At 40.5% G+C, this 15,658-nt stretch overlaps 1 protein-coding gene across 1 annotated transcript in view; it reads right to left on the bottom strand.

The window, feature by feature from the left end:
• The window catches only part of SEC63 (SEC63 homolog, protein translocation regulator), a 33,969-nt gene extending 30,382 nt beyond the window's left edge, over window positions 1-3,587 (bottom strand). The window contains exon 1 of the mRNA XM_072141839.1: window positions 3,301-3,587. Coding sequence (XP_071997940.1) covers window positions 3,301-3,424 — 124 coding nt within the window. The 5' untranslated portion in view covers window positions 3,425-3,587. The remainder of the gene's footprint in view (window positions 1-3,300) is intronic.
• Window positions 3,588-15,658: the final 12,071 nt, after the last annotated feature.

Raw genomic sequence — 15,658 nt, 5'->3', positions numbered from 1 at the left:
CATGGCAATCTGTACTAAATGCAGTTTGCCTGTGTATAATAATAATAATAATAATAATCTTTACTTATATAGCACCATGAAATTCTGTACCACTTATTAAATTAAATTCCGTATAGTGTAGGGTGTACCAGATTCAGGATTTTTTGTGCCCATTCTTCACGAATCTAGTGCTCCCTGCACTGCCCCAACAGAGTGCACCATTTTTTTTTTTGGTGCACCTTTAACATGGGGCATGCAACACAATTCTGTCAGACTTTGCATGTTAAATCTGGCGCACATCTGACTGTGCACCGGAACGCCCACTAGTTTGTGTTGCATGATGAGGTCATGTGTGCCACAAATATGACGCAGCCACTACTTAAATACATGTGCAAACAGTTTGCACCTAAAAGAACGTGCAAAGTCTGGCAGAAAACTGGCGACTAGTAAATGTGCCCCATTATGATCCCTCTAGTTCTGTAAGCTGACAATGTGGTTAGATTATCAGGGTACAGGTTTATACCTCAAAGCACTAGGGGGATAATACAGTAATGTGTCTGCTCAGAGAGGCCCCACCCACTGAACAGCATAGAGAATCATAGGAGCTAAAACAGTAATAAAACTGAGTAACATTGTAAAGTAAGGGGTCAAAATTATCGTTATTGTGTGAACATCACTAGGGGATTGAGATGTGAGAATTTTCTTTTTGTGGGAAAACCCCTTTAACCTTTGCCCCTTAGCAGATGGACAATGGAGAAAGGAGGCCATGCAGGTAAGTGGCTTTTTTCATACAATTTTAGAGGTAGACTTGTCTCACAGAAGGAGAAGAGTACACGTACAGTCAAGTTTCAACCATTATATACAAAAAGCTGCAAGTCATATCTATAAGAAGGCTTGAGAAAGCACGTCTCCACACGCAAAACGCCCGTCGCCTTCACAATAAAAATCTCTGCAGCAAGTTCCGTTGAGTGCTACACTTCTTCTATTTTTGCATATCTTGGACTTGTATCTGAATGAGCACCTCGGACCATAGCACACCAGATGCCATGTCCTTTGCAATGCAGCCATTGATAGTGACCTCAAGCTACTGTGAGAGCAGTCTTGACAGAAATATCTTCCCTTTACTTTATATCTATTAGACATTTATGGCATATGTTCTGGATATGTTATAAATGTAAAGACTATGGGGAAGACTTATCATTGATTTTGCTGGACTTTTACGGCGAATAAAAGTCACAAAAAGGTGCGACTTTTCGTTGCTCAAAAATCACACAGGACTATTCCCCCCACTTCAATATGGAACTACTGCTAGCAAGATTCATGACTTTATTCATGATACATGACTGAAAAAAGTTGCATAGTCACTCCTGCCCCCTACTGATGTATGTGCTGCAAATTTTTATGCATTTTTGAAAGAAAATTACCAGAGCATAAGACCATTTATTATAGGGCCAAAGCCACTTTAATGAATCTGACGGGAAGCGAAGCTCCAAACACAAACATAGAACTGTCCCAAAGAGCTGCCTAATGATAAATCTCCCCCTATGACCACATTCTGGAGAACAGCGCAACAGCGCATGGAAACCCGGCTGGTCTCCAGCCGGCTGCAGAAGCAAAGTGAGAGTTGCAGACTGCCAGGTGACGTCTCTGGCAGTCTGCAGTGCTAGCAGGGAGGACAGAAAATGAATTTTGATTATGAAGGTGGGAATAATTGATGAGTGGCCAGAGTCAGGAGCGCGGCTGACATATTTTGCTTGAAATTTTTTTTTTTAAAAAAGGTGCCCTGTACCCCCTAAGGGAACAAGCCAGTGGGGGCAGTTTACCACCAGTAAATCTGGTGGTAGGTTTCCTTTAAGTTATTTTTTGCCATAGCTAGGAGTTGTGGAACACACAGAACATAATACCTCTATAACTTCTCCCTTTTTTTAAGAATTGAAGTTTTGACTAGCAGTGGCTTAACCTGCTGATCATGGCACAGCTAAAGAATTAATATGTTTTCATCAGCTCAATATCTTTGTTCTCAGCGGAGATCATCTAATAGAAGAGTGCAAGGCAGTGGCTAGTGATCGCAGGGGCCATAAAGGTAAACACTGTGGCTCTTTTTCAGGACTGTGATATCTTGTCACTCAATCACTGACCTTCTTGCCTTTCAAAGGAACAGGACTGGGCTGCAATAGCAGGGACATCCACAAAATCGGAACAAATGAGGAAAGCTCTGGTCACCCAAGACTTCATGGATATGTTAGTTGGGCGATGTTGGGCACAGGTCTCACAAGCAGAGTGATCACCACAGCCGATAAGATCTAGAACAGTGGTGGCAAACCTATGGCACAGGTGCCAGAGGTGGCACTCTGAGCCCTCTCTGTGGGCACCCCGGCCATCACCCAGCACAAAGATCACCATTCAGGACTCTTCCTCCTGCAGTCACAGGGAGCCCAGAACGTGCCGTGTTCAGCACTATTAAAGTGACTTGAAGTACAAAAGGAGTGGACAGAGCTGGATTATCATTGACACCCCTTCTCAGGGCCTGCAATTCATCCTGTTAGAGGGACCTTAGAGGGAATCTACAATAATAATCCGCATTGCCCCATCTTTGTACTGTATTGGTGTCTTCAGGTTGTAGTTTGGGCACTCAGTCTCTAAAAACTGATCTAGAACATCAAAAAATGGAGAAGTTTTAACCATTTTTATCTCAAGCTAGCAATAAATATGTTTCAGATGAATAGCTAACATTGTTTTTGGTGCATCCTTATGGTAGATCTTTTCAACACGCCTTAACCCCCCCCCCCCCCCAGCACCTGTAAAAAAGAAAATAACGCATACACATCAATGATGGCGGTGGTTGTCAGGGCACTTAACTCATAACAGATGTATAACCACTGATGTAAGCAGCTGGCACATGCAGATATTGCAGAAAAAAGTGATGTTGATTACATGAGGGGTATAAGACATACACCGGTAGTGAACACAACATAGCCGGGGTGGCATCAGCTGGCTGCCCATACACATTATAACACCCAACTTGTATCTCGTGCACAGACCAGTGTATGGAAATGTTACGCAAACCATTGTGATCCTGTCCAGAGACTTCTGGTTCAAAATGGGATTGGTGGGAAAACTCCCCTATTATTTGCTATTCTATCATCTGTAGGACCCATCATTATATACTATGAAGGTCCCACCTGGATGTGATGGGCCTCTCACATGTGTGCCCAGAGGTGAGGAGGTCACTCCTGCCAGGTGGTCCCCATAGTACATGACACATCTGCTACACATCTGCTACACATCTGCTGCACATCTCGCCCCCGCCATCACACTCACCCGAGTTCTGGTCACGGGGCCACAGGTAATATGTGGCCGGGATGACAATCAGCCCTACGAAGGAGGTCAGGAAGTAGAGGAACGTGTTGCCACTGTCGTCATACTGAAACTGTTGCCCAGCCATGGCTGCCGTTCCCTCTACTGGCCGGGTACACTGCCCGCAACCGGGACCCTAGCAGAGCACCACACAGCAAAACCGACCGACCGACGGCCGTTACCCGTCGAAGGGCCCGCCCACCTCCTCCGTGGCACGCCCACACATCGCATCACCACCAAGCAACTCTCGCGACGACAACTATAGAATACGTGTTATTTTCATCAATGAACTTTATTAGTACATGACACTTTGTACATGCCAGGACATTTCAAGAAACTTTATGTGTAACAGTCACGTGGACAAACAGTTGACGATTTGTAAAATGATAAACGAATTTATAAAGCTTCGTCTATTATTCTGCACACACAGTAGACAATTGGGAAAAGCTATTAGGGAAAGGAACACAGTAGACGCTCTTGGTACTGACTGATGGTCAGCAGGGTTACTCTCTTATCTGGGCTGCTCATGTCACAGCATCTACACCACAGAGGTGGGTGATTTCTGTACAAGGGCCCATTCAGACAGGCCTGTCTGTGGCATGTCTGCAAAAAATTTGGATGTGTGATATCCATGTACAGGCTGTATTGTATCAGCATCTGTTTTTTGTTCATATCCGAATGGCAATGTTTTTTTTTACAACCATACGGTCGTCATCTGTGTGCCGTTTTTTTGTCAATTTATTAAGGTCCATGGAATGTATGTGAGAAAAAAATGATACATGTGTAGAAGATCGTTATCGCCCTTATCAGTTGTAAGGTGACTTTCGATTGAACTCTTTTTAGCCAAAAATGGCTACTGGTACCGTTATGAGAGCAGACACTAAGACACAGCAGTCTCTTAGAAAATGCAGATTCACAATCTTTATTAGTGTGCTATAAAACACAGAAAATCATCTGCATAGGGGCGTGAAAGGGTGATAAAATAGTGCAATGGTATAGGTCAATTTGAATATATCAAAACCTCCCATTTAAGGTATTATTCCAAAATGAGTAATAAAGTTGATGGTCCAGCCAGCAAAAGTGATCTTTTTAGACTTTTATTTCGTCAATCATTCATTTGTCCATAGTGTTACTCCAAAATTCCTACGCGTTTCAAGCGAACTGGTCGCTCTTAGTCCAGTTCGCTTGAAACGCGTAGGAATTTTGGAGTAACACTATGGACAAATGAATGATTGACGAAATAAAAGTCTAAAAAGATCACTTTTGCTGGCTGGACCATCAACTTTATTACTCAAAGTGTTTTTGCCTTTGCAAACAAGGCGGGTTCCGTGCCGACATCCATGTGATCCAGGAGGTGAGCTGGGATAAAAATCTTTCCATTATTCCAAAATGTCTTACCATTTCCTCCATAGGCCTTGTTCTCATATAAACAGAATGTTTATACTAATTGTCCTTGTGTTAGCTTTGTATAAGTCACAACATGGCCTTCAAGCGGAGAAGCTACAGAAAGACAACAGCAAGGACACAGTGATTTCTAAACAGTTCACACAAAATGATGTTTGAATCATGACATGGCTTGACAAGATGGCGTCTGTTTAGACCAAAATGGCGTCTGTAGAGAAATATCCTTCTCACACATGCTACAATTTTTCTCACATAGTCTGCACATCAGTGAAATAAAATACTGCCCCCCCCCCCCATAGATTCCAAAGTAAAACTGTGACCTAAAGTTAGTTTGGACTGAAGCTATTTAAAAGTAAACTACTGAGTACAGAAAGTTCGAGAGGATAGAAAGGCAAACAAGCAGAGACCGAATAGCGCTCATAGAATAGTATTCTTATTCGAACATGGGTGGTGTTGATAGATGAAAACAATTGCACTGAGGCTCACCAGATAAGGTTGTGCTATGTTAGGCACAACACTAATTAACGTTTGCTTGGACGTCGGTGAGTGTAGAGGTGCTGCATTCAGACAGTGGATATCGAAACACTGTTGCCAGGACGGTCACGATCGGGATATGCAGAAGTAAGTCAGGAGTTGTTTGTTGCGGCGCACACACAGGTTCAGAAAGGATACGTCATATTAAGGATAACATTTATTGATAATCTCGAATCACAACGCGTTTCAGAGTAGCGAAGACTCTTTTCTCAAGTGGTGCGAGACTAAAGCGTGGGAAGTAAGTATTCTGTCCCACAGACATCTAGCTACTGGGACAGAATCCTTACTTCCCACGCTTTAGTCTCACACCATTTGAGAAAAGTCTTCGCTACTCTGAAACGCGCTGTGATCCGAGATTATCAACCTGTATGTGCACCGCAACAGACAACTCCTGACTTACTTCTGAGCACAGAAAGTTGACATTGTCTATAGATAGGTAGTGTGTCAGGGTGACGCTAGGAAGAAGGGGGTTGGGGACCCTGGTCTACTTTATCCATCACTGCATGTAAGCATAGGCGAATTAAGAGTGAGTGCCATGGGCCCTGGAGCTGTATGAATTATAGTCCCTACAAGTCCAGAATCCTCTTACTACACACAGTGGTTACGGAAAGCATTCAGACCCTTTTAAATTTTTCACTCTTAGTTTTTTTTTTTGCTCATTAATGTACACTCTGCACCCCATCTTGACAGAAAAAAACTGAAAATGTAGATATTTTTCTAATTTATTAAACAACTGAAATATTACATGGTCATAAGTATTCAGACGCTTTTCTGTGCCACTCACATTTATTTAACTCACATGCTTTCCATTTCCTTATGATCCTCCTTGTGATGGTTCTATTCCTTCATTGGAGTCCAGGTGTGTTTAATTAAATGGATTCAAATCGATTAGGAAAGCCACACACCTGTCTATATAAGACCTCACAGCGCATGTTGAAGCACATTATAATCATGAGGTCTAAGGAACTGCCCAGGGAGCACAAAGAGACAGAATTGTGGCAAGGCACAGATCTAGCCAATGTTACAAAAGAATTTCTGCAGCACTCAAGGTTTCTAAGAGCACAGTGGCCTCCATAGTCCTTAAAACTCTTTCTCGACCTGGCCATCCAGCCAAACTAAGCAATTGTGGGAGAAGAGCCTTGGTGACAGAGATAAGGGAGAACACCAAGATCATTGTTGCTGAGCTCCAGAGGTGCAGTAGGCAGGTGGGAGATAGTTCCAAAGTCAACTATCATTGCAGCCCTTTACCAGTCAGAGCTTTTTGGAAGAGTGTGCCGACTTTTCTTTTATGCAAGACATGTGAAATTCTGCATACAGTTTGCTAACGTTACATAAAGGACTCCCAAACTATGAGAAACAAGTTTTTGGTGTTTATTCTAAATGGTATGTATGGAGAAAACCAGGCACTGCTCTTCACCTGCCAAATACAATCCTAATAGTGAAACGTGGTGGCAGCATCATGCTATGAGGGTGTTTTTCAGCTGCAAGGAGAGGACGACTGGTTGCAATTGAAGGAAAGATGAATGCAGCCAAGTACAGAGATATCCTGGATGAAAACCTCGTCAGGAGTGCTCTGGACCTCCTGGGCTGAAGGTTCACCTTCCAACAAGACAATGGGGCACATTTATCAAGAACAGTGCAAACAGAGTGGGCCAGATTCATGTTTTATGGTGCACGGTCTTCATGAATCTGGCGCCATCTTTAACATTGGTCATGCAACACACTTCTGTCGGACTATGCATGTTAAATCTGGCACGGTCCGACTGAGTACCGGAACGCTGATTTTAGTGCAGAAAGTTGTGTCGCATGAAGAATAGTGCAGTCGCGCCACAAAACAGTTGCATGCAACACAAATGTGGCACAGGCACTTTTTAAATACCTGGCATTTTGCACCTAAAAGAACATGCGAAGCCCGCCAGAAAACTGGCACATGGCCCTTAGTAAATGTGCCCCAATGAACCTAAGCACACAGCTAAAATAACAAAGCAGTGACTCTAGAACAAGTCTGTGACCATTCTTGACTGGCCAAGCCAGAGCCCTGACCTAGACCCAAATTGAACATCTCTGGAAAGACTTGAAAATGGCTTCCACTAACAATCACCATGCAACCTGAGATAACTGGAGAGGATCCCCAAATCCAGGTGTGAAAAACTTGATGCATCATTCCCAAGAAGGCTCAAGGCTGTACAGACAGTCTCCGGGTTAGGTACACAATATGTTCTGTAGGTTTGTTCTTAAGTTGAATTTGTATGCAAGTCTGAACTGTATAACTGCAATAATTGTAACCCCAGCCAAAATTTCTACCCTTATTTTACTTATGTTGGGTGAAAAATGTAGATTAAATGTATTGTTGTTGTATTACATTTTTCACCCAACAACCGTAACACTGTAACACTGACCACATTCGTCCGGCTGTATACCAGCACATGTGGCTACCTTCCGGTCCCCCCCACCCAAAATCTATATAAATATAAGAATAAGATGTCTTGTATGTATGTTGTTGTGGGGTCAACCTCTTTAGATATAATTTATACATATACAAATTAATTTGCTACCTGAATAAATGCCCCCTATTGTTGGAAAGAAAATCCCATTCTTTCCCTATTGTCGAGGAAATATGTATCGGATTATGCCTACTTTTGTACTCATTTTTGTACTCATACTTCTGGTTTTCTGTACATATGTCTGAAACATGTCTGCCATTTTACATAGTGGAATATGTTTATCAATTTGAATAATATGAGTCTATAGTTTAGTCACACTTTCATTTCACCGTTGACCTTTTTTATAAATTTTTATATATTTCATATATCTTTTACCAACCCAGATTATCGTTTGCAGTCATGATTTATTGTGACACATACATCATAAATGCGAAACACCATCTTACAAAGAACTTAAGTAAATTGGTCCAGGTCAGGTTTTCCACAGCCCGATCCAGCCTGTACTGATCCAGGTCAGGCAACTTTTAGCCCAAAATGGGTATTTAACAAAGTGCAACATTGAGGAGGTTTTCACAACAAAAAATCTACTGAGGAAGAAGCATTGCGCTTCGAAACGCGTCTAGCTGCAAGAATCCTAACACTCTTACAGAATCTGAACACTCCTATAGAACCAGACCTACCACAATCATCGCTTACAAAATAATAGAAAGACATTTGGGACATTATATTGTATAAGTTTAGATTTATATTGTATAGGTTTACACAGTACATATGTTTCCACGAGGAAGGGTATTATAAGAAAAGGACCAACTAAGTCCCTGCACCCCACAATTAAGACACCAAGGTGTACACAATATACATTTGTGGATAACGCTACACTGTCTGTCACAATTTTAAACTAACTGTTTCTTGTATTTTAAAAGAACTAACTGTCTGTTATTTCGTTAGAAATTAAAATTGTATATAATTCATTTCTGAAACCGTTTTTTGAGCGTGCCCACAACCACAAAATTTGCTGAATCATTTTCACTAAAGACAGGTTGCAGAAGCCCATTACACCTGCATTGCAAATCTGCCTTTTTGCCTTTTCTGAGCATTTGCATAACAATATAATTGTGTGTTATAAATTACCTTGCACCCTGACAAAATTCTGTGGTAGTCCCAGGGGCTGGGCTTTGGTTTGGATGGATTTAAAAAAACATGTGCCTTGTCTGTGTTAATCCCTCCTCAGAGCTTAGCCCCCACCTTTTGTGCTCCTATATAGCTCCACCTCCTGCTCCTTCTCAGAGGTCACAGCCTGGTGAGATGACATCAGTGGGGGAGGGACAGAGCTGTACAGGAGCACAAAGATGGAGGCAGCCTGTAGCTCAGACAAGTCACATGTTGCTTTTTGTAATGCATCCAAACCAAAGCCTAGTCCCTGTGACTTCAGAGGATTTTGTCAGGATTCAAGAGTAAGCTATAACACACAATTATATTGTAATGAAAATGCTTAGAGAAGGCAGAGAGGCATTTTTGCACTGCAGGTGTCATGGGCTTTTACAATCTGTCTTTAGTGAAAATGAGGTTCCTGGAGACAGTTTCCCATTAACACACATTTTCCAATGTGATTTACCATTTTAGCCAGTAGAGGGCAATAGTAGATCATATGAAAGTCGGACCTACCAACACCCCCTACATGAACAAAGTCTAACATATTTTACATAATTAGAAATGTTTGTTCTCTTGTCACTTCAATGGACTCGTGCATTATTTCTGGCAAAGTTCACACTGGTGTTCACAGTTTAATTTTGTCAATAATTGATTACAATAGCTCAAACAATGAATCCTATATATTTCTCTGGGATGATTGCAAAGTGCATTTTTCAGACATAAAAACATGTAACCCCAACCATTGACTGTAGTATATGTATGTGAACAGTGGGTCAAAGGATTCAGAAACTCAGCAATGCCAGTTACAGGGTTTCACCTTATCAGCTGGGCAGAACTTATTGAGAATAGTGAGTGCTACTCATGAGCCTTTGTATCTTGAGGCTGAAAATACTAGGATTTGGTAGTATAAATGGTCTTTCTGGCACTTGACCCTCAATTGCTTCAATCTTCTTCTGCTATGACCTGAGTTTGTTTATAAAATATTATAATCTTGATTCATGTGAATTAAAAATGTAATTGTACATAATGTAAAATGAAGAATAGGGTAAAAGTAAATACAAAAAAAAATAATATAAAAACAATTTGAAAATATAAAAACAAATTTCAGGAATCTTTATAAAAAAAAGTCAGTAGATATGGGGAGCTCCTCCAGAGGACCCCCGCACCTCTTGGCTGCTCCTCTAATTAGTGCTAATTATACACATTTCAATGGCCCTATGCGCATGCTGCCTGACTGACCAATCCGAAACTCTCAGAGCAAGCCTTTTGTATAATCATATACACGGTTGTGTCGTAGTCTCAGGTCAGAACGAGGGCTTCCACAGGAACAAATCACTCTGACGCTTCCCTGCAATCTCGGTCTCTTCTGTTCGGGGGCTGCACTAATGTTTGTGGCAATCAGCAGTTTGGACCTGTAGTTCCCCCGGGCCATACCATTATACTTCTCTCTGGCAAGATGGCCCTTGATGATGCTAAGGTGCAGATGGACCAGACAACAGGGAGGCGATGTAATAATAACTCTTTAACCAGGGTCTTTTTAACAATTGCATTTATTTCCCTGGAAATGCATATGTGATCGAACTGAGGCCCGCCCACTGTGCACTAGCATTAGTGTGCGACTGCGGCCCGAGCTTACAGTTTGCAGAAGTAAATGCACACTCTGAAACTCTTAACCTGGGAAAGAGTGATGGAATGATGCTGTATGTCACAGATGCACCCGCGATCCTTGGTTTGGACTGTTTCCTGCCGTACTACCTTGGCTGCCACCGCAGGCCTAGTCACACCCGTGGAATGACCTAGTGGCACCCAGTTTGCTCAGGCAAAGCCACTTAGACTCTGGTCCTGGGTTACGGCTAGCTCCATCACCTCCCGTGGTGGTCCAGAGGGTCCACAAACCCTTGCCTAAGAGACCCTAAGACAGTTTGTCCCCTCCGAACTGTGACACTGTACAGATTTATAACATTTTTGGTAAAAGATTATTCAGTTTTACTACTTTTTGAAAAAAAAACAGGTCTCAAAAAAAAAAAAAAAAAAAAGGAAAAATTGTCACGATATATAAAGCTTTTCCACAGATTTTTGTATGTGGATTTACACCACATTTTTAATATGCTTCAATAAAAGCTCTGTTTTTACTTTTCATGTTTTAGAGAACATTGTTTCTTTTTTGTATCGTAATTTAAATAAGCGTGTAACAAATGCAAAAATTGACCGGGAAATTCAGGTATTCAGTCAGCAAGGGGTTAATATATAAATGATAGGATTCTTTTTTATAAATCAAATGTTTTCAAAAATGTGGTTTTAATGGCAATATCTTTAAAGTGACCCTTAGATAGACCACAAGAAATTGTCTAGTCTTCAAACTATAGCTAAAGACCCTATGCAAATAAATAAAAGGGTCATTATACCTGTGAGGGGTCAAAGTCTCTGGATCAAAAGCTTATGGTATTATAAGAGATTACAAAATCAATCCATTATGTGAGTTAGTGGAAAATAGCGGGGAGAATAGGAACAAATAAGACTCTCTCTGGCATCCGTCCGCTGGTCTTATGATAGGTCAGCTGTTAGTGACATCAACTCTTTAAGATCACATGTCAAAACCTTTTCTATATGACTTATGTCTTTGTTCCAGCCAAAGCTCTTCAGCGACAATCAGCCCATGCAAAGCCTGCAGAGCTCACAGCACAAAATGAATCAAATTTGGAATCCGTGGGTAGCCATCACTTTTACTAATCAAAGTAACAAGCAAGGCACTTGTGCTCCATCTGACCCGCTCTATAAAACATCCGCCTGATAGAGAGACAGGCTGGACAAACATCAACAGCTGGAGAAGACGGCTCTTCACAAGCCACAAGTGGTGTGATTTGTTGTTTTTTAACAGAATTTTAAGAAAAGGTTTCTGAAACAAATTACCTATTTGGACAGGTTGAAAATAGACAAGAATGCACAAATAGATGTTAGAATATAGATAGAACTTTACAATGGCTTACCATTGCCAGCAAAAACCTGCTGACCATGAATCCTGTTGCTTTTGGCCAGTCGCCCAATGATTAAAACTGCCCTGCTTGCTGCAGCATTTCTATATATAGGACTGCTGTACCCCATAGTCCCATATTTTACATTGGCCTGCTGCAGCCTGACCCCATTTTCTTACTACCGACACTCCGTCTGCTTTAAGGAAACAGCCATATACGTCTTTAATTTCTGCATTTGCATATTGACACATGAGGTCACTGGAATGGGGCATCTAAGACTGTTGCCCGGGGGCCCTGCCTACAGTGATTTTGCAGGGCACAGCTCCACCCTCCAGCTAAGAGACAACTGCAAATTAGAAACAGAGCATGTAAAAGAATTTTATTGTATATTTGCAAGTTAAAACAATTATATATAATAGATTACAAATACAAACTTTTGTTTCCAAAAGTAGAATCACACAGGATAAATCTTAATATGCTTTCCAGTTTTCCAAGTGCATGACAATCAATTCCTATTTTCTAATTTATCCCCAACAAACTAGCCCCTCCCACCCAATCAGAAAAAAATACCGTAAATAAACTGGATATCTGTGCCCCGCTCTTACCACCTCCCCTGCCCCCCAACCATCTCCAGAACTTTCTCTTACATAATTATTCTAGCATAACAAGCTTTCATATTTTTCTGAAAGCAGAGGGACCACCATTTTTTCTGCTGTATAGAACCTCCGGCATTTATCCCCTTTATATCACCACTATACCGTTTATTAATATATATACGGTAATTTGTATAACTTATCCAATAAGGGAGCATAATCTTTTGACATCCACTTGAAAATCATATGTATAAACTCAGAGAACCCCCTTTCCCCAAAATCAACATACGGTATTTCTGCATCCAAAAATTCTGAATGTAGTAAAATATAACATTAATTATCCCATATTGTGAATGCCCAAATGAGTTAATACCAAAATCTACCTTTTTTTTACCACTTCCTCCTTGAACAAAAGTCAGAAGTCCCCCGAATTGTTAAAAAAGAGACACCGTACACATGTCCATACACTGAGATATAAAAAGTTGTGGCGATATGTTATTATTATTGTTTTTGGAAAGATTTAAAATAGTTTTAACCCCTTAGCGCTCTGCGCCGTAGCTGTACTGCGCTGAGTCCCGCGAATAGCGCTCAGCGCAGTACAGCTACTGCGCAGAGACGATGCCGGTTCAGCCGAACCGGCATCGTTAGCCGCGGGATTTCAACGGTAATCTACCGTTGACATCCCCGGCTAACACCCGCGGTCGGAGTGGGCTCCGATCGCGGGTGTTTAACCCGTTAAATGCCGCGGTCAACGCGACCGCTGCATTTAACATGCCTTCTGGGGGTCTTTACCCCACGATCGGCCCCCCCGCACCGTTTTCGGGGGGGCCGATCGCTGTTTTGGCACCTCTGGGGTCCGATCGGGACCCCAGAGAAACCTGGAGGGTTTACCTTTAAGATGGCGTCTGTGACGTCATCTTAAAGGCAAAGTGTCAGCCTATGCATCTGCATAGGCTGGCAGTGATAATACCCTGCAATACATTAGTATTGAAGAGTATTATCAAGAACAAGCAATCAGATGATTGCTTGTTCATATCCCATGGTGGATCATGTAAAAAAATGTAAAAAAAAATGTTTTTCAATAAAAAATTACTTTATAAATCACTAAAAATAACATATAAAACATATAAAGAGACATATAACACTCAAAAAAGTCTAAATCATAACACAAACCCCACATATATAGTATCACCGCGTCCGTAACAATCCATAGAATAAAACTAAATAACTATTGAACCCATATGATGAACGCCGTAAAAAAAAAAAGTTAAAAACCTGCCAAAAATTATGATTTTTACCTATTATATCCCACTAAAAAGGCAATAAAAAAGTGATCAACAAAACATATGTACTCCAGAATGATATTGTTGCAAAGAACAACATGTCCCGCAAAAAACAAGCCATCAACCAGCTCTGTAGCCAAAAACGTAACAATGTTATGCCACTTGGAAGACAGCGATGCAAAAATGATAGATTTTTCCCCACATTAGGGTTTTATTTGGCAAATTTAGTAAAACATAAGAAAAAATATTCATGTCTGGTATCCCCGTAATCGTATCGACTCATAGAATAAAGATAACAGGATTATTAGGCTATACGGTGAACACAAAAAAAAAAAAAAAAGTAAAAAATCCAGTACAGAATTGATGCTTTTCTACTCATGACCTCAAAAAAAAGTTCCAAAATTTTCAACAATAGGTGATACCAACCCCAAAATGGTAACACTGGAAAAAGCATCTCGTCCCGCAAAAAAAATGCCGTCACATGGCCCAAATAACGGAAAAGCGAAAATGTTATAGCCTTCAAAAGGGGGCAACCAGAAAACTAAAATCCTGGCAGCTGCAGGGTGCTCCTTCCCTTCTGCGCCTTTCTGTGCCCCCATAACACAAGTAATGTCCACATGTGGGGGGCCTCTGCACTCAGAAGAAATTGTAGAACAAATTTTATGGTGAGTTTTCTCTTTTTATCTTTTGGAAATGTGTAAATTTTAGGGCTAAATGAACGTATAACCGACAAAATTTGACCATTCTAAATTTCACCGCCATTTTGATTCAATTACTATGAAGATCTCAAGGGGTTAACAATCTTTGTAAATGCGGTTTCTGATAGTTTGAGGGGTGCAGATTTGAAAATGGGTTGGTTATATAGGGGGTTTTGTTGCTAAATATGTAAAATTTGATTTCAAACTAGTCAATTCCGAAAATACGGAAAATCGCTATTCGATTTGTAGGCCGCGTGACGTCAAAATAAATTATCCAAACATTTCAAAAATTATGAAAATGTAAAGTAGACAAATGGGAAATGTTATTCTGCAAGTTATTTAGGTGGTAAATTTATCTGCCTGAAAACGCGGTGATTTTGAATTTCGAAAATGGCAAATTTTTCTAAAAATTCATCATTTTTTTCTTTTTTTTGTAAATAAACGCAAAACTTATCAGCCAAAATTTACCACTAAAATGAAGTACAACATGTGGGGAAAAAACAATCTCAGTATCGTTTTGATAAGTAACAGTCTTCAAAAGTTATAACCATATAAAGAGACGCAGGTCAAATTTCAAAAAAAAAGTTGCGAGCCTTAACCCGCAAACAGGCTGCGTCCTTAAGGGGTTAATGGTTTGGTATCTCCATGATTGTACCAACCCAAAAAACAAAGTGAATGTGTAATTTGGATTGCACAGCCAAAGCTGAATTAAAAGGAAAGAAAAAATAGTGTATGCAAATGAGGAAACATTGCATTTTGTTAATTCCATTGGATTTGGATTTTCTACAGCCTCCTAGTACACGGTGCTCAATAATAAATGGTACCAATAGGAAGCACAATTTGTCCAGCAGAACAGAAGGCCTTTTATGGTTCTATAAGGAATGGCTTTTATAAGACAGAACGTGAAAAAAAAATTCCTTTTCAGTTTTGATAGTTGAATTGGTTAAAATTCCAGTAAAAATGTAATAATTTCTTATATTTATATGTTAGGTTATTCCTCCTGGAAATCAATGGATACATAAAAAAATGGCTTTTACAGTCAACATGGTGTGTTCTTTCAATATCTGATCCTTGCAAAATGTAGTGCCTCTCTACCTCCTTCCCACCCTTTTTTGTTTTTGCATTTAAATTATTTACTCCCCACCTTCAAAAATCTATAACTTTTTTTATTTTTCCATTTAAATAGCTGTGTGATGACTTGTTTTCTGCATAACAAATTGGACAACTGATGGTATTTATTAT

Source organism: Engystomops pustulosus, chromosome 3 (assembly GCF_040894005.1).
Source record: "Engystomops pustulosus chromosome 3, aEngPut4.maternal, whole genome shotgun sequence".
NCBI classification, from domain to species: Eukaryota; Metazoa; Chordata; class Amphibia; order Anura; family Leptodactylidae; genus Engystomops; species Engystomops pustulosus.
The sequence above is the reverse complement of the archived record's forward strand: the minus strand, read 5'-3'. Positions and strand labels throughout refer to the sequence as shown.